This window comes from Epargyreus clarus, unplaced genomic scaffold (genome assembly GCF_041222505.1).
Source record: "Epargyreus clarus isolate Ecla_fem2 unplaced genomic scaffold, WU_Ecla_fem_2.2 ptg000014l, whole genome shotgun sequence".
Lineage (NCBI taxonomy): Eukaryota > Metazoa > Arthropoda > Insecta > Lepidoptera > Hesperiidae > Epargyreus > Epargyreus clarus.
Window position 1 is genome coordinate 9632362 of NW_027332222.1, and position 20651 is coordinate 9653012.

Consider the following 20651-nt stretch of genomic DNA (forward strand, 5'->3'; position numbering starts at 1 on the left):
CGACCAAGCAATGACCACAGTGTCTTTTAAATTTTTGGGAAAAGGTTTATCCAAATGCAATCACATATTATTATATAGAATTAAAATGAATTATTACACTAAAATATTTACATCACAAATCTTTTATATTTTGTCACTAAATAAAAGGAATAAATGCTATTTTTAAAATAAGCAGTTTCATATTGTGTAGACAAACTTCCTATACTCTAGCTTTTATTATCTGTGAAAATTTGCTTTGCAATCGTTTGCAGTATAGCTGCCATAGATAATATACTTTATAATGGGAAGACCTATGATTAGAGTGCGTGAGTAACTGAACGAGTTATATTAAAATATATTGTTGGCGTTTTACTGATCTGACCAATATACCACATTTGTTGCAATGGATAAAAGGAAATTATCGACGGCAGGAGATAGTCTCTATCAAATCCTACAAGTTCCAAAAACTGCGACTGCGGACGACGTTAAAAAAAGCTATCGGAAATTAGCGTTAAAATATCATCCCGACAAAAATCCCAATAATCCTGATGCTGCAGAACGTTTCAAGGAAGTAAACCGTGCCCACACAATCCTAAGCGATGCCACAAAAAGGAACATTTACGACAATTATGGATCTCTGGGGCTGTACATAGCCGAACAATTCGGCGAAGAAAACGTCAACGCCTATTTCGTAGTTACAAGCACTTGGTGTAAGGCGCTGTTCATCGTATGCGGCATTTTAACCGGTTGCTACTTTTGCTGCTGTCTGTGCTGCTGCTGCAACTGCTGCTGTGGTAAATGCAAGCCTCGTCCTCCGGAGGAATCCGGGGATTACCACACGCTGGAGCGAGACGATTCCGACGGAGTCCAGGCGGTGACCTCGCAGCCCGGAGGAGAGGGTCGCCCGAGCGGAGAGCAGGCGCCACCCATTGCGATGCCCGCTCCACCGGTGCCCGGCGCCTCCGAAAACACTGGCCTCAACACAGGTGGGGTCAATTATGGAATTTCACATTAACATTAAAAACATAATTCCGAACGAAAACATCAATTACATAACAAAATCTATATTGATTATTGTATTGTTAAAGAGGTTTGCTTCCCTTTGCTTTTATTCCATTTTTAAGCATAAGTTACACAGTTTATATGTTATATATTTATTTTCGGATATAATTATACTTGCCCAAGTATGTAGGTATATTATTAGGGCATAAATGGCTTTAATATTGACAAACATATTTTTTTTACTTTGTGTGGTTATGGCATTGAGATAACGCAATTTAGATTTAAGGAATTTTAATGTTTATGTTACAGCTTCTCTTCCTCATAAATTTTAGAATTTATTCAAGTAGATAAATTTCAAAGATATTTTTTATGGATTTATTTGCTGTTGAGAATCATACTTAATGCTATGCCTACTTATAAAAGCCATATGAAATTATTTATAGATAATTAATTTCTTTATTATCCAAAACCACTTTTGACGACATTATCAATTATTTTGATGCATCTTACACTAACCTAAGAAAAGACAAATTTTTTAGTGTCTAGAAATACTAGAAATGATAAATTGGTCCTAATACCATTAACAATTCATTACTTCTTAACTGATATCAGAAAAGTGTGATTATCTTGTTATCTTTAATGACTGTGTGTCATTGACAATTATAATAAAATATGTTATTCCATGTTATATTAAAATTAAATTCTGTTTTCGATAAAGCAAAAACACTGCTGCTCTTGTCAAACAGGTTTATGTTTTTCTTGCTCAGATGTCTATGGTGAATAACTCAACTTATATTTAACTACATAACTTGATCCAATAAGAAATACAATCAAAAATGGCAGATTGTATGTTTTCTGTTCAAACATTTAGATCAGTTATACAGTAGTTTATTAGATAGGCTGTCTTGTAAAAATACTCTCATTTAGTATTATTTGTTGTCCATGTATGTATGTGGTAATCCATTACTTCATTTTAATTTAGGTTAGTTGTGATAATAAGGCGCTTGAGTAAAACAGGATGAATAGAATGGCTAATTGAACCATATATTTTTTTAATTTGCAACACCATGTAATTATATACATTATTTTAAAAGTTTGGTGTATGATGTTGCCAATTAAAAATTGACAAAATTAGCCTACAATTTCAGTGATACAATGTCAATCTGGCCAACTAAATAGCCCATTGTTAGGCATGTGTTATCACAATATTATAATAAAAGGATACTAATGTGAGATAATCCAGTCACATTCACGAAACAACATAGCTATTTTATACATTAGAAAATGGTTTATGTAGGGCTTTTCACATTTAGTAAATATGTTGGTCATAAACCTTTATCTTGGATTAACCTTAACTTTGCTCTTAAACATATGATTTGTGTTCAGATGAACATAAACAGTGTTAACTTCTAGTTACATCTTTTGCATTCAACCCAATAGTATGGATATGACATCATGTGCATAAACAGGGAGTGCCTACAATATGTAGCTTGAGTTGTTGACTGTAGATAATGAGTGTTTAGAATGTTGCAAAGATATATATAATTAAAGACCAAGTATACTTTATTGGCCAAAATTGCAGCCCAGAAGAAGCCTCTTTTAGAAGTTGTGAACTTTATGTTTTGTACCTTATTCTACTTGATCCTATATCTTCCTTTGATATATTTCTTAGTGATTAGTATAAATATTGAACATTCCTGTAAAAGTTATATCATTTGGGTTGTTAAATTGATACATTATTTTTCTAAAAGGTTTTATCTTTATTTTTATTACTGTAAATTTCACCAAAAGATAAAACGATTGTTTCAATGTAAAGAATAATTTTTACATAAACATTATCTTGGTATTACAGCCATCTAGGCATAAATATCCTAATTCGCTTCTTGCATTAATTTAAATTATCTATTTTCTACAATTTATTGGTTTTTTCTTAGTAACTTGAAATGTTTAAAAGGAGTGCCTAGAGAATCAATGGTATTAATAGCCTACTTATGAAATATAATATTATTAAGTTTTAATCATTAACTATATTTTCTGTGGATCAAGTGTTTAGATATTGACCAATATAAACTTATGACATAATTGTTAAGATTGTAAAAAAATATGAAATTTGTGTAGGCAGGCTGACTAGAAAGCTAGCTGTTAAAATTTCGTTGCATTAATTAGTTTAAATTTACATAATAGAATACAATAAGGCCCAAGAAAGCGTTTGAGAGCTTTCCTGCTGAACCTAAATTATTTTTATATCATTTGTTTTCATCTGGCGACACAACAAAATAGTAGCTCTTATAATTGTGATTTATATAGTATGATAATGAAGGGCATTGTTCCACAATTTATGATTTTATTTCATAGTCTGTTGAATAACAGACAAGTATTATGTAAGGTATATTATATTAATATTATAGGGAATGCCCTAACAGTGAACAATGGCATTTCCCCTCTTCAAAGATGAATGTTAAGGGTTTACTTCTACTTTGTAAAGGGGCTACATGGCATAGCATGGGTCTTTATCACACCGGTATCTAAACCATAATATTTTTTCTTGCCTATGCTTTGAGAAATCTGGAATAAAGAGTCTCTGAAATTTGTCGGCGAAATTTTGGTTCTCTGTTTAAAGAACTCTTATTTCATGTCTACGCTAAGCGGGGGAAGTGGCGGAACACGTGAATCCCTCCCCTCCTCTTGTTTGCCCATGTATTTGGCTAAATTAGTTTAAAAATATCACCATACCTACATTTTTTATTTCAAAATTATTCAGGTTATATTTGTGGAATGTAGCTATTTTGGCTCTCGTGTTTCTTGGCCCTTAAAGATGATTTAATGACATGCAATGTGTGTAGTTAATGACTTGTTAAATTATATTTATAATTTGGCCATGTGTATTTCTTCAGTATTTAAGTATCTCCTCCTGTATATTTTTTTACATTATTTTTTATTTTAGGGAGATATGCAGTCAGTTACTGATTTTTCTATGAGAATGTAACAAGTATCAAAGTGATTTATTAGTTACATGTTTCATAACTTTAATGGAAAGGGAATGACTAGTTGAACTTGCTTTGTTTTAATATTTTGTGTATAATAAGATGTTATATTGTTAAGATTGGAAAAATGTTGAAGAGATTTCTTTTGTGCAAATGATATAAGTGTAAAGTTACCCTTTCTTTATATATATTTAATCTTCACTAAACGCCATTGATCAAATTTAAAATTATAATCACGATTTAAAACTTCTTAACACTCTTGTTGTTTAAATATAAAATGAAATTGCTATGATCGTTATAGTATCTATTGGAATGTTTTGTCTTCGAAATTATGAAATGTTTAATCGTAATATTAAAATGTTTACACTTAATTATAAACACTAATTAATCATTATTCAAAATGATTTAATGTATCTGTTGTGATCCGATACCGATTATGCTAGCGAAAGAATTTCACGTAAATACCTATGATTATTATTTCGAAAATATATATTTGTTGAAAGTGTTAACATTGATACACTTACATTGTAGTTATATACACTAGTAATCGTGTGTTTCTAGCGGCAGATACAATAAAGCATTATGTATATTAATTGTAGGAATTCGCTAATTCTAGCTAATGTTTAGCCATTAGTATCTACATGAACAATTCATGGATTTGTAAGTCTCAAATAAAACATTTACCTTGAATTATCTAGTTTTGGTTATCATTATTACTGCCAAAATTATTTAATTCAAGCAATTAATAAGTGCGGCTTCGTGCTAGCGTTTGTCCAGCGTGGGCGCACGTCTAATGTGTGCGGAACATAGACGCTGCAACATGCTACGTGGCCTATATTTACACTTACGCCCAATATTAATCAGTCTATGCTATATTTTGACAACCGAAATTTGACAATTTCTGCCTACTTGAAAATATGAAATTTCGTTCTATTGATGATTAATATCGGGCGTTGATTGCGCTTGTATCTTATGCTTCGATATGTAAGTACCTATCCATATACGGCGCTTATGTGACAGTAAGTAGTGCAGCGTTTATTATGCACATTAGGCAAACGTCTACGCTGGAAAAGTCCCGTGCGAAGGCACTCTTTTAACTTTGCACAGTAAACCAATCGGAATTACTGCGCGGTTTTTATCATCACACGTTTGTTCACTGTATGAAACTAGTCAACGAGTATTTATAATGACAAGATCATCAGGGATATTAAAATGTAATTACACCTTATATTTAATTTAAATAAATATCTGCATACTGAATTATTTATCTATTATTGAATTGCCTCTTGATAATTATAGTAGGGAAAAAATAACTCTCTAGCTACATAAATTCTGCAATATATTTTTTTTCTTATTTGCAGGGAGCAGTATTCCAAAATACACATGAAGTATTTACAAGTAGTCTATCATAATTTGTAAGAAAAATGGGGAACTGACTTCTTATTACCACCAACATGCACCTTACAGATGTAAGCCTAAATTAAGTTTTTTTTATATGTATCCTAAAGTATTTTTGCTATAATTTTGTTAGTAAATATTTATTTTGCACTGTAACAATAATTTTATTTGTTATTATATTATTTTTATATTATTGATTTAACACATCTGTCACAATATGTAGGTAGATGTCAAAATATGGGATACTGCTAAATTACTTGCTAAAATTAGTTTCTGAATTAGTTACCTAATACTTTTCAATTTATTTTTCGACATCTGAAAAATCTACATTTCCTAAAAATTCCCTTTATTTTTATATTTTCTTTTTGTCGATTTGTATGGTCAAAGAATTCACCTTTCTACTTTAGTTCATTTTTTTTCCTGCAGAAGATATAACGTGGATATAATAAGGGTCGTCCCTATTGTTTCCGTTAATGCCATATTATTCCCACAACAGTAGTGCAAAAGGCGGTGATGCTTGGATTTGAAACAATATACCTACTTAATAAAAATATTTTGATGCCTTACGTATCTTGCAACTTAAAACTAGTAGTTATTCTTTTGACATTTTGTTACATTAGAGATTACCGCAACTTATAAGACACTTGTCTTAACCAAAACTAGATAGCTGATCCATTAAAAATACTATGCTCAATTTACTAAGAACCATAATGAGATAAATTGCCCTCTATTTTCCAAATGCATATTAAATAAGAAATTATTACTTGCATATGTACATCAGACTACCTAGAGTTGTTAATCGTTACTCAAGTCTTAATTAGATCGTAATGATCTAGGGGATGAGGCAATATAATATCAATTAAATAAAAATATATGCAATATCAGACTTATATACTACGATTCAGTGTTTCGACGCTAGATGTCACTTTTAAGGACAACATAGATTCATTTTATATTACATGTATACAAAGATTCTTAATTAAGACAATGCATGTTAATTTTGCCCAGCCTTGCCTTAAGCTAATAAAAGAGGCCTACCTATAATTTAGGGAAGCTATACATTGCAAATTCGCGTAATGCTAGATGGAAGATACGAGTATAAACAATGAAGCAACACTATTGAAATATTGTTATTAGGTATATCTACGTGATGTTATTTGACTTTAGCCTAATAGTAATAAGGTTAACTATTATAAACTAGTTGAAACGATACAGTCGTTTCAACTAGTAATCGTATCTCGTATAATCGTAATCTTTACTACCTATACGTATCACACATCGAAAACAATATGCACCTGTCCGGAAGATATCATTTGGATTGATTGCTAAGGGTAGTAAAGACGTTTAAGAGGTTTAAGATTTTTAAATAATTTTCAGCACTGCTAGAAGTTATTATTTTTGATGTGTGATTTTAGTGCGCCTACGTTTTGGTCTTTGTTCAGCGTATGTAATGTTAGACGTTGGTATACGCGCAAAACAGTGGATCAGAATCCGTACGTAGTTTCGTGGGCACGGCGTTTAAAAGCTACTATTTGGTAGGTAACTATAGTGAGGAGTTTTATAAATTGCATTTCAGGCTTAAGATTGATCATTTAATTTGGACGGTGGTGACTTGTTCGATTAGATCAAGTTTTCTGTGTTCGCGAGTTAATCTTATGCGTCTATTTACATATATGGTTGCGCATCATACTCTAATGAGTGCATATATAAATTATTGGTTATATACTGTACACGGAACTACGTATTCGATTATTAGCCTCTTAAGTAATAACTGAAAGCGGTTACGTTAAAACTATCTGTTGCTTCAACGCAGAAAACGTGATGTAGGATAAGTAACCTTCGAGGTGGATGAAAATCGATGCGGTCGTTGAGTGCCATTGGAGTAATATAATCTACGGATATAGAATGTGTCAAACAAGGGCCGTTACAGACGAAATCATATTTTTCTATACAATATTTTGACAGATAAGGCTCGTGTCTGAGGGTGGTTTACGGAAGATATTGAAACGTTTATAATTATTGTATAGGGGAATACCTTCTAGTCTGCCACGACATTCGTCTGACACGTTCTATGCCTATAGACGAAGTGAACACTTAAAAGTTTCCTGGTAGATTCCGCGCCAAACTTCTAGTCCGCTCTGAATGTAGAAATGAGTCGCGTCGTAACAGCAAATTGTAGATATAAGCGGGACGAAGACAGCGCCGCACCTGTCCGCTGCCCGCTCTCGCCCGCGGGTACATAGCTGCGTTAGTATAGTAAGGGCACACCCTTACTATTGCTACGGAGTATATCCTTGTAGTAATGTTCGACCGCATTGGCTCTTTGACCTGTGCGCAACAACTACTAGCGGACTAGAAGTTTGACGCGGACTGTACCATGTATTCGTAAGCTGGACAAAAACCAGTGCGTAGGTGCGCTCACTGTGATGTTACGTTTATATAGTGAAACGCTATCAAGCAAGACGATTTGTTTGGAGTTAGTATCGTCTTGTGTAGCTTGTTGTGATGCGTTTCGCTATCGTAGTAAATCGCTTTAATTGTAATATAAGGCATATAAGATTATTATTCCATGTAAGCGAGAGTGACAAACTAAAATCTTCACCGAGGAACTGGACACTACCAAGTGTCGGTTTGTAGGTAGTATGTCCAGTTCCCGTAATTTTGATTCCTTTGACAGCAACAAAAACGTGCAAGTAGGTATACACTGATATTATAGAGATATATTTATCCAAAAGGTGATAAATTATAGAGAGTATCTGGCGAAACTAGAAATGAGCATTCTCAAATATTTGAAGCCGAGCACTTTTGTAGCTAAAATTTGAGGGTATCAATTCTGAGTCTCTTCATAGATATCTCAGCTGTTATTTAGATTAAAATTTCACCGTGAGGATTCTAACTTGACACTTCTATGTAGTTAGGGCGTTATTGTCACTTTTCCATATAATATTCAATGTATCATAATGTTTTAAATAAGCTATGTAATCTAATGGAAAACACTTGTTATTAGGTATTTTAGTTCTAACTTTGATGGCAGTTTCGTAAATACTTTACTGTTTTGCCTACTAAGATCGTTTATTTCCAATTTTCACACAGTATGGCGCATTACATGTGTAACAATCTAATCTAATAATAAATAAATATAAACCGTTTTGTCTTTCACTTGCAAATTTTTGGTCGCCATGATCGCTATTGAAACGTCACCCATGACGTCATCGCTCACAATTGCACCTCAAATGGTAACGCATGGTTAAGGCAAGTTTAAAATAATTATAGTTTGAAAACTAAAAACGACGATAAAATCGCACAAGGAAAATCGTTATTCCTGACAATGATGAAAATAGGATAAAATTATTAAAATTATGTATTGACATCGGTTCTTGATAAGTGTTCAAAATTTTAAATTATTCTGACCGATCCAAGTGGATAAAAATCGAGCTCCGTTACATACATAAGAAAGCTTATTACAACGATATTTCAATTAGGTACTTTACTTTTTTATAAGTAAGCAAACAAATATTTTACATTTTTCCGTCCAGTTGACGATCATGTAATAGTACGTTGTTGTAGTGTAAAAATGGAAATAACGATTTAAGGAACTGGCTATCAAACTTGTCTGTAGTTATATTTTGTCTTTGTCTGATTGTAAATGATGAATAAATGTTAAAATTGAAAAGACGTGTTGTTATTTCAGTTTTTATCTGGAAAATGTTCCTATTAATCTCGGTATAATAGTTGTAATTTAAGTTATCGAACTTACCTACTTGTTTACTTTGTTTACTTACTTCTTATAATGAAACAATTGCCAATTGTTTATATACTTTATGTAACTTAGATTAGAGGACGAAATTACCACTAAGAAGAGTCAAGTTACGCCATCGGACAAAGAATATGTAAGGGCGATTGACAACAATTTCCAACTCTGGCTTTTCGTCCCATTCAATCCCTGTAACAAATGACTGTACACTAGTAAATATAATTGCGGGCTTTTATTTTATTTTGATATAAATTCTAAACGCCATATTTTTTTTTTATAATATTGTAGCAGACGAGCATGCGGACCACCTGATGGTAAGTGGCTACTGCCGCCCATGAACATGTAATCAACCCCAGATAAGATTAGATATTTCTACCTGCGGTCGACTACAGATGCACCGCTACCTCTGAGGACCAAGCTGGAACGCCTTGGAAAACTATGTCTCCCTTACCACACTCTTCAAACCAAAACACAGTAGCGGTTAACACTGCTGTTGTTAGGCAGAAATGGGTGTGACACAAAGGGTTCTATCACCTTAAGCTCGTTCAGATCACTGTAATCAATATAAAGCATGATTATAGCTACCAGAACGTCTATCCTGTTGTCAGAACATTTTGTAGCTTTCAATAGCTGCTATAAGCAACTGATCGAGCTTCTAGATACTTTATGAAGCATCATAAAGTATCTACAAGTTCGAACAGTCCATAAAATGCTTTTTATGGATGGCGAATTGTCAGACACGTCATGCTTTAATGTACGCCCGTTTTTAATAATAAATTTATCCAATGTTTTGTCTACATATCGACATTTTAAAATGTCTGCCTACTTATTGTCAAATTTAATTTAATTTTTGGTAGGCATACATTGATTATTTATTTATTGTCGTCATTATCAACCCTTTACTATCCCACTGCTGAGCACGGGTTTCCTCTCAGAATGAGATGGATTAGGCTAGAGTCCACCGCGCTGACCAAATGCGAATTGGTAGACTTCACACATACGCACATACACATTTATGCACATTTCTTCGAAGGATTTGAACTCCGGACATCTCTGTCACGAGGTCGAGTTTCTTAACCACCTGGCTATCACTGCTTATTTACTTATAACGGGTCGTAAAACATTACAGTCAGTTTCAGTCGAAGAACTGCAGTAATTACTTACCAGATATAGCTAACTGCATGCTATTTTGCCTATCATGTAAAATTAAGATGAGATTAGTAATATACAAATACAAAATTACCATCATCTTTATAAGCATTACGCCCAGCTTCAGCCCAGAACATAATCCGTTGAACTGCGTGAGAGAGTTTTAACGCATTGCAATTATTGTCAGTTTTCGCCTGCACTAGACTTGATATTCCCATCTGAAAATTTTTAGAAATAGTATGTAGGGTAATTCTTTTGCTTTTCGCATGACTCTCTGAGTAGGTGTTCTACATTTCTTTGGTTCTGTAAATAAGATTTATCAACATCGGTAAATCTTAATTTTGGGTAATAAACCTGGGGTATACGAGCCTCGAGGTATCCCAATTTACCCGGGCAATTCTCAAGTAGTTAACTGCCCCAGGTGCTTTGTTCCGCTATTGGGCGTAGGGTCGGTGATATTGATCAACTTAGGCCAGATTTACAGAGGCTCATGTCATTAATATACCGTAAGGAAATCCATACATCCATACATGTTGTGCATACCTATATCTAGGCACTCCCTACCGGGACATTCACCTATCGTGCAATGTAACAATCCAAGATATAATTTTGGGCATTACGTTACAATAGTTTCTATAGTGCATTCCAAACTGACGAGATTTTTTTTTTTTTTTGATAAACAATAGTACATTACAATACGAGGACGAAAAATTTTTTTCTGACAAGTGTGAGTTTGCAGTCCTCGCCTGCGGCTCGGCCTGCAATCACACGAGTCAGAAAAACATTTTTCGTCCGCGTGTTGTATAAAATTTTATATTACGGGGTCGGAAATGGGGGTTTTGCGCACGCGAAGCGTGCGTAAAACGTCCATTTACGCACGCCGTGATATAATAAATTTTATAGCACTCTGTGACCTAAACCCGCATTTTAGCTACGCATTTCTGTGTCCAAAGTAGCCGATTTTTACACCATACGAATATTAATACTCTACCCTCACAGTTGTAAAAAATAAACATAGCTATGAACGTTTCATACTTTTAAATGCCATTTAAAAATTAAAAGTGAGTAATGAGTATTTTGTTTAAAGCTATAATTATTTTAATATTTTATTTTGGACGTATTTATAAATGTTTTTGCAATTGTGTACATACTAAGCAATAGCATCACTATAAGACTAACTATTGGGCTTTATCGAGTTTTATTGTTTGTTTTGACTGTGTATTTTCGCTACACACCATAGTAGGAGATATTTAAATTAGGAATCGTTATCAAAATTAGCCATAATACTACTCCAGTAGAATCTCGACTAAGCGACCTATTTGTTGTCGTATTTGTGGCATTCGGATTATCGGAAACTTGGATAATTGAGTTTATGAAGAAAAGCTATTTAAACCGATTTAGGAAGGTGATGTTTTTCGACTATATGTTTGTTACGTATGTATTTTTCATTCTTTGGCAAACTCAAACGACTTCATTAATTTTGATACATGATGTGTCGCTGAATTCGTCTAAATTGTGGCGATAACATAGGTTATATTTTTAGCAATCCGGTTTTTGTTTTTTATAGTAACTATTTTGTTGCGATTTGGCGACTTTCCGGAATTTAAATGCACAAGTCACACAAAATGTGGCTGATCTGTAAGGGTTATTACAAAGTTACTTGTTCACGTTTCACAATCCGAACAATCGCGAATATTTATAACTAAGGTCCTGATAATCGATTTTCTACTGTATCACTAGTATTAGTTATGTATTAGTACATTATGTGATTGCTTATCATATGTTTCTTTAATACGCCTGTATGTAGCCTAAATGGCTTGATAAATTTCGACGTATGTGTGGTGTTAGATTTGTCTTTATCACAAGTGCAGAATAATTACTAAATTTTCTAAATTTCAATGGTTTTGGTTGTGTTACATTGTTATTGCTTTTTTAGTTCATAATTTTTAGTTTCAATCATTTATAAGTTTCAAAATAATTATTATATTTTTTCATATTTCTTCACAAGTATAAGCGGGTTTATGTCACACGAGCTATAAAATAGTATACGATACTTGTGACAAAAGTAGCCTATTATCTGCACGGCGTTTAGCACCCTCGCTGCGCTCGGGCGCTAACTTCACGCCGTGCAAAAATAGGCTACTTTGGCCACGCGTATCGTAATGTACTATTATCACGGATATTCTATGATTACCTACAACAATGTTATAAGTTGTATCACTACTTGTTTGCGTACTGTAATGCTTGGGTTCTTCTCACTCACCGATGTAAAGCACGACTAATCTAATCTGTTAAATCACAGGTAGGTGAGTGTTTCTGGCGCAGGAGCACCCTATGTTTACTTACAGTTTCAAGTTTCCCTGGAAGCAACAGTGTCATTCTTAACGTGTATATTGGTAATGATACTGCTACACGCTTTTCTTGCATTTTCTTGTAGATCGATTGAAGATTATTTTTTGAAACCCAATTTGCTAAATTTTTCAACGATCGCCCGCGCGGAACTAATAACAGAAGCGTAAGATCCGGAATTGCATATCGGATTTCTATTGCCTGAAATAAATAAAATTAAACAATCCTTACATTCATTCATAACTAGTATTTTCTAAACATTCCTTATCTTTGTTACGGTAACTTAAAGTATTTACAAGATCTATTAATAAAAATTGTTAATAAATGTCCACGACCTATTTAAATATAGGTAGGTACGGTAGGTATAAATAGGGGATACCGCCGACACTGTTCTAATATGTTTAAATGTGGCTATTTATTACAATAAACCGATCTCTATTCTATTTTATAGAAACATAATACATTTATGAAATTCATATCAATAAAGTATTAAATATCTATTGTTGATAGCTGTTGCATATGGTGTTAGGTTCTTATCGTGGGGGCGGATTGTTTGAAGCATTAACCATTATACCTTTGACGAATAGTTTATTTATTCTGCAACAATGACGCTGAACGGTCAAACCGTCACTACTTTAATATTTCTGTATAATCTTCTTCTCGCTTGTGGCTGTCCTCCCGACCGTCAAGCAGCAACACACGATGAGGGCAAACTGCACGACGATTTACTTTGCGCGTACCATTCTGATTTCCGCCCAGTGAAAGACCATAAGAGCTCAGTGACTGTTAAGGTTCGATTTGCACTGAAATACATCAGTTTCGATTCGCTGGAGGAAACCTTCAACCTTCACAGCTGGGTAGCATTGACTTGGAAAGACGAATTTCTAACATGGAAACCTTCAGATTACGGCGACATCAAAGAGACTCAAATGGAGAGTCATGAAATATGGACACCGCGCATGGCTTTATTTAACGCAGATGCTTCCATATATCAATCGGATTCTCTGTTTACGACATGTTTGGTGGCAAGCGACGGGACTGTTACTTGCGTACCCCATGTTGCACATTCTGGAATTTGTAGAACTTCGCTGCGACGCTGGCCATACGATTCGCAAAACTGCACGATGTATTTCGGAGCTTGGATGCATACGGGTGAGCAAATAAATTTTACATTCTACAAGAACAAGCCTGTGGTATTGGACGATTACCAGAACGGGCCCGGCTGGACTTTGTTAAAGGTAGTGAATGACCGCTTACCGGGTGCCTACAGCTGCTGTCCCAACACATCCTTTCCGATGCTCAAATACACTTTCATGTTAAAAAGAGAAGCCGCAGGCCCGGCAGCCGTCGTCGTCATCCCATCTATTGTAATTGTTATGCTGACACTTACTTCTTTATTACTCGATATTAAAGATAACACCAGACTAATATTGGCCTGCTTTAGCCTTTTCGGCCATTTCTTGTTTTTAACGGAAATAGGAAACGATATTCCAAAACACAGTTCAGACACACCAATAATACTATTGTTCGTGCGAGACTCCATGATTGTGACGTTGGTAGCGATCTTGACGACACTGATGTTAATGGCAATTCGGCGAAGGGTGGCACCACCTCCTGCGTGGTTGACAACAGTGAATAGATTGGTGAGCAACGGCCCTGGTAAATATGTTATTTTCACAGAGTTTGATCCAAGCGATATTATTGATGGAAAAACCCTGACGGATGATTCCCCTATAGATGGCGAAAGATCGCGCAATACTTCGGATTGGATAAAATTAGCTAATTTATTCAATAGCTTCATATTTGTCATTTCACTTATAGTGTATATTGTGCTACTTGGTACTTATATACCTGTTGATGATTAATTTGTGAGAACATGGCGTTAAAATACTCATAATGTACACATAAGCTATGCTTAATAAATGCATAATAATATCTATAGGTACTGGTCAAAATAAAAAAAATGGTCATAGATAGAAATGCGATTGTATTCGTTTCGTATCTTTTAATCCTAGCTATATTGCAATCACATAGTGCCGCTATACATTACCTATTGTGCCGCTGAAAAAGTTACGGAAAATGAAGTAAAAGTTATAATAAATATTTATATCTACATTGGCAATAGTAAAAATAATAATACGCGTATCACTTAAAAGTACCTTGTCTCAATTTAAATTAAATATGATCACCGTAGTATTGTAATGTTCCACATTTTATATAAATAACATTTATAATGGGCTCATGCTGAACGTGAAAAGCTACAGAATCGTGAGGACGTGAAAATCTGTAGGTATCTGTATCTGATATAAGTTAAGGTACTTAATTTCGAACGTTCAGAATATATGTATTTTAAAATATATTACATAGGAACGATAATAATAGCTTCATTTTATTTTTAACTAAGCCTTTAAGCACATCTAATCACTTGTACAATTGTTAAACGCTTTTTACTTTTAAATAAATACGATTAAGTATACGAGAGTGAATTTTATTTACCTCTGCATCCCATTCATCTAAACTAGCGTATTTCATCTGGTCGTTTATTCTGATCATGCGCACCGTGCGCGGTGGAGCGTTCCCGTCGTAGAAGGGCCGGGAGCCGTTCAGTACCGTCGGGGCGGAGCGCCAGCGCGCGCGCATGTACAGCGTTGTGAGCCACACTGCGCAAATACCGTTTGATAACTCTTCTTCTTCGAATGTGCTGTGCATAGCCCCGCCGGAATCTTTCGCTACCTAACAATATTAGCGTTTTAGTTCTGTCAATACTGATTACTTATTTTACAAAATTTTAGAACAGCCGTCCATGAACTTGTGTAATCAATTTCAAATAGATTGAAGTTCCTATATTGGCCTCAGACACATTGACTTGGAGGAATTTAGGATATAGAGATATATCCATTAAATAATTCAATTTCCACTTAAACAAATTCATAAGGCGGTACATAATGATATTTTACATTTTATTTAGTTTAACACATCGTAATTATTTTTAAAGAAATACATTTCTTAAACCATTATTTAAGACGCCCCTTTTTATTCCCAGGACGTTCTGAATTCTTTAGATATGTGCGAAATATTTCATTCAGTTTATTGCTCTTATAAACACGTTTGAGTTTAAATAATCCAATTGAATTCAATTCAATTATCGGGCACATCGAGCTAATCACGTAAACACCGTTATAGGTATTAAATTTTATGTAACCATATAAAAGTACAACAGATTGTAGTGGATAAGTAGGTACCTATATATATATATACATATTTTCCGGAGAATTATTATAATTCAAGTATTATTATAATTCAAGAATTATTAACTTCAAGTATTTTTTTTAATATGCTTGTTTCATACACCTTGATACTCGTATCATCCCTTCAAGATCTTATTCTAAAATAACCTTTGTAGTTTTTAAGTAGGTATAAGTAAGCGTAGTTACCTGCTACGGTAATTCGAAATGTTATTGGGTACAAGTATTTTAATAGAGTATTATTTGAATTACATTTTTACGTACCATAAGGTTTAGGCGGTTGGTGAGTTCTTCTGGATTATCAGTGTTATTAATAAGATCTAGGACAACTTGTAACGCTGGAGCTGTATTTTCAAGAAACTTTTCACTGACATTAAGCTGTGGCGCCAAAACGAGTCTCGACGACCATCGGAACTTCAAAAAAGTACTTGATCTTGGTAAAATTGCCATAACACGATTGAGCACTTGTACTTGTTCCTGTTAGACATTTAAATTATCGTTCACTTAATGAATTCAACTTTGAGGATTGAAATATAACTTGTCTTGTGCCACACCGCTAATTTTGTAAGATTTTTTTTTATAATATAAGAGTAGCAGACGAGCGTGCAGTGATGGTAAGTGGCTACTGCCGCTCATGGACATCTGTAATCAACCCCAGATAGGATTAGATATTCCTACCTGAGGTCGGCCACAGATGCGCCGCTACCCCTGAGGACTAAGCTGGAACGCCTCGGAAAAGTCTGTCTCCCTTGCCACACCCTTCAAACCAAAGGGTTCTACCACCTTTAAATTACCTTGAGATTTTGTTACATCAGCAAAAGCCTACCTTTTCACTGATTTTCAATTTTATCCACAGTTAATACTCATAAGTATATTAATATCGTGAATTTTATTTAATGTTAAATTAAGTCATAGGCAAAAATTATTGGTCAAAAGTCATGTGTTCAAATAACCAATGAAATAACAACCTATTTAATCCATTAACTTCACCATGACAGGCGTGGCAGCGAATTTTTTATACCCATGTACTTTAATACAGTTACAAGTCTATATTGATTGAATGTTGTAGATTACTAACGATATTTTCAATTATTCCTCTTACCTCACAAGTTGTTTTCAATCCCAACGATTGCATGATTTGCGTAGTTACTTCTACTTCTGATTCAGTACAGAGAGTCATTAATTGTAAATAGAGAAACAATCCAGATTGTGCAAAAGTAATTCCATTCTCTTGACGCTCCGGATGACTTATCGACAAAAACTTGCGAAAAGTAGCCTAGAATAATTATAACTATGGTATTTTATATGAGTGTAATATATTTGGTATATCAAATATAATTTGGTATATCACTACAAATAAATAGGTATATCTAGTATCTATATTGTATTTATGGTACAAAGGGGAAAATTGTATTCTCTATCATTAAATCTTACTTACTTACTTACTTAGGATTTCGCGCAGAGAATTCGCGACATACGATTTTTATTTCTCAGAGAGGTCAGACCCTAACCTATGTTCTACCCAAGTTTGTCGTGGTACTTACGGGAAACCCTGTATATACACATACGTACCTACATATACACATATTAACATCGATTATCCTATTCAAATTATTTCACATACACATATTCATCACACTGATAAAATTGTCAATAAACTCATAATAGAGTTACACCCCTAATCCTCGGCGTATCTTTTATCACGCATCTGCGATTTACGTGTAACCTTATATTCGAGTATAATTACCCACAGAACACCTTTATTATAATTGTTATAAACAAACAACGATGTCAAAATAAAACCCGATTTAATCGATTATCTTAGCTGTGTATTTACTGTCCAACATTAAGAACTTAGAGTTTGAAAATCGTTCCTTAGATGGTTATCTTAACTATCCCATCAATACAAAATAAATACGTGTACTCACATCATAAAACTTATGTTCTAATCTCTCCACAACCTGCGTGAAGTCATTAAAAGGGGCATCGATATTAGATGCAGAAATTTCTTCAAACATGTAAGGCGCACTGAAACCGTAAGGAGAAGTGGTCGGAGACGTAACTCTGCGTTGAGTTCCATAATACTCAACGTCATTAGTACTATTTAGATCCGCTGTTGTTAATTGCACTGCATCATTTTTGCGCGCACCCCAATTTGTCACAAATGCACGTCGCGTCACTAACTTGTTCGCGTCGGAGACTGGTGTTAAAGTTTGAAATGTCTTCTGTTTTGCTGTGAAATAATTTCCACTGTGCTCTGTAGGGATTGTCGTGGAGGGCACGTTTAAGGGGTCGGGAGGTTGTGGTACAAAAAGTTGTGGAAGTTGCGTGTATTGACCCAGATTACTTCGAAAAATGGTGGTTGGTGAAGCTATGTAATGCGTTACTTTTTGGAACAAAGACGGCACTGCTTTGCTGGTTTCGTATAGATTTTTAATAGGGTTTACAAAAAGAGAAGTAACAAGAGAAGGGTCTCCTCTTTGTAAAATTTCATATGTGACGCAACATTTGGTCGATATTATAATAACAATAAACCACGAATAACTGTAACTATGCATATTCTTTGTATCTATTTTACACTAACATTTTACGAACGACTTACTAACAATATTGTTTTAAAAATGAACAACACTTTACTTATTTATGTCCGTATACAAGTCCAAGCAGTTTTTCGGTTAGACATGTATTATGTTAAACTGAAGAAAAACCTTTGTTCGAAAAAATAAGTGTTTGCGTACGCCGCTTCACCGTCCGAGATTCCTTATCTCACTGCCTCACTGCAAACTACTTCGATTAATACCTGTAAATAATGCGTTCTGTTCCACACATTCGTATGCAACTGCTTAACCGATTAATGGGTCTAATTAATACAGTTTATAGTTGTTTATTTTAGATTAACAAGCTGTACTAATGGTAGTGGTTCGAGCGTGGACTTATCCTTATTCCTGTTTTAAACCAGTTGCAATTAAGACCTCAGAGTCAAAACGTGCAGTTAGAGTCCAGGTAGCTCTTTATAATTTTAGTATTTTCTTCATCGACAAAATATAATCTTGAAATTTCCCCGTCTCATTTGTATAAGAAGTACCAAAAACTATTTCTGCCACGGGCAGCAAACCCCACCACTTAGTATGGATAGGTTAGGTTAGGTTACATTTCGGGGGTCTACGCAGACTAAGGCCCGGTCGACAAATGCGTCGAGTATATGGCCTATCCCACAATCCCTCAGAGGTAACAACATTTTCTCAATCGACTTAATTTATAGCCTGGTGTCCCATTTGGGGTTGTCTAAAAATGGTCATGTAGGTAGTTCTGTATCATTTATGGTGAACTACATGGCTCAAATCTAAATATCTTCTGTAGATACTTACCTGTAGGAAAGATGGAGAAATTAACCACACAGGAAAAATTCCAGTTCGATTTTATGAGTGTAAAAAGCGTTATTTATTTATATGTTATGTGTATATAACGAAAATGACGTATAAAATTTGTATAACGTACGGATGAGGCCACAGTTTAAGCTTATACGGTCATGACACGCATTTGTGTACATCCATCGATTTAAAGCAGCCGTTTGGCTGGTTGCCACCGACGCTCTGCTGTGCGCTGGATCCAACAAAAGAAATGAAAGACCTACTTTTCTCATTATACTTAACTATGGTCTCTAGGCTATGATAATCGTAAAGGTAGCATACAATACTAAATTGCTTTTTGTACTTCTAACCACACTTACAAACATCGAATATAGTAATGTTGCACCTATTTCTGCATAATAATAATAATGTTTAGTGCTGTGTTTTAGTGTGTGTAAAGGGAGAGTTAAGAAAGTGATATAGTCTACGTTTTAATTTGAAGCGTGTTAAAGTAAACCACGTCAATTAACAGTTAAAGTTATTTTTTACGTAAACAACAAAGCCAGTTGAAAAAAGCTAACAATAACAATTCATTACTTAATAACTCTACTGAAATCTTCCACGAAATGTAACCCAGAGGACTGGTATATTCTGGCAGAGGATCACAATTAAATGAGGATGGTCAGCGGTAAACTCGCGTGGGCGTCGCCTTCTCCACGGTATATCATCTGCAATAATCAAATGACGTAAGTACCTATACATTGGTAGTATACGTAGGTACTATATCAGGTAGTAGAACCCTTTGTGGTTCATCTCAGGCGACACCATCGCCACACCTATTTCTGCCTTATAACAGCAGTGTTAAACGCTGCTGTGTTCTGGTTTGAAGGGTGTGGTAAGGGAGACATACTTTTCCGAGACGTTCCCGCTTAGTACGCAGGAGTAGCGGCGCAACTGTGGCCGAACTCAGATAGGAATATCTAATCCTATCTGGGGATTACAAATGTCCAATGTCCATGCCCGGCAGTAACCACTTACCATTAGATGTACTGCGTGCTCGTCTGCTTCTCCTATATTACAAAAAGAAAAAAAAACTACAGACGATCGAAGTACGAATCGATCTCTTTCCCCTGACTTGCGATTTTATTCCGCGAGATGACGGATAATTCCGCAACTCCGACGGTTACGAAACCGCACAAATAGTCGGTCTTGTGAGTTTTAGATACTAATAGAATAGCTATTCCGAACCGCACAAGTTCTTAATTGAGTTCACACTTTTAAGTGAGTTACACTTTTGGGACAGCGTAGAAAATAAATATAGTTCAAAAAACTAAAAAACACGCTTTTATGATAAAATCAACTAAAAATCTTTCGGTATTATATTTCATTCTTTCATACATGCAGGGTAAGATAAGGATGTATGTTGATCTCTTTCTACTCA

At 34.7% G+C, this 20651-nt stretch overlaps 3 protein-coding genes across 4 annotated transcripts; 2 read left to right on the top strand and 1 right to left on the bottom strand.

Annotated features, from left to right (window-relative positions):
- The first annotated feature begins 254 nt into the window (after positions 1-254).
- Positions 255-6392, top strand: Csp (Cysteine string protein). The gene is made up of 2 exons (XM_073079990.1): positions 255-965; positions 5327-6392. The coding sequence occupies exons 1-2, from the start codon at positions 383-385 to the stop codon at positions 5350-5352; spliced, it is 609 nt and encodes a 202-aa protein (XP_072936091.1). The 5' UTR covers positions 255-382; the 3' UTR covers positions 5353-6392.
- Positions 6393-9167: 2775 nt separating this feature from the next.
- On the bottom strand, positions 9168-19527 carry serpin-29 (serine protease inhibitor 29). 2 transcript variants are annotated; one of them, XM_073079984.1, is made up of 8 exons: positions 18498-19527; positions 17789-18093; positions 16963-17136; positions 16125-16337; positions 15112-15348; positions 12613-12816; positions 10361-10484; positions 9168-9306 (listed from the first exon to the last, which is right to left on the bottom strand). In XM_073079984.1, the coding sequence occupies exons 2-8, from the start codon at positions 17876-17878 to the stop codon at positions 9197-9199; spliced, it is 1152 nt and encodes a 383-aa protein (XP_072936085.1). In that variant the 5' UTR covers positions 17879-18093; positions 18498-19527; the 3' UTR covers positions 9168-9196. The 2 variants fall into 2 exon arrangements, with proteins under 2 accessions (XP_072936085.1, XP_072936084.1); XM_073079983.1 differs by having other exon boundaries at positions 17789-19527.
- On the top strand, positions 12993-15060 carry nAChRa9 (nicotinic acetylcholine receptor subunit alpha 9). Its single transcript, XM_073079985.1, has one exon. The coding sequence runs from the start codon at positions 13221-13223 to the stop codon at positions 14478-14480; it is 1260 nt and encodes a 419-aa protein (XP_072936086.1). The 5' UTR covers positions 12993-13220; the 3' UTR covers positions 14481-15060.
- Positions 19528-20651: the final 1124 nt, after the last annotated feature.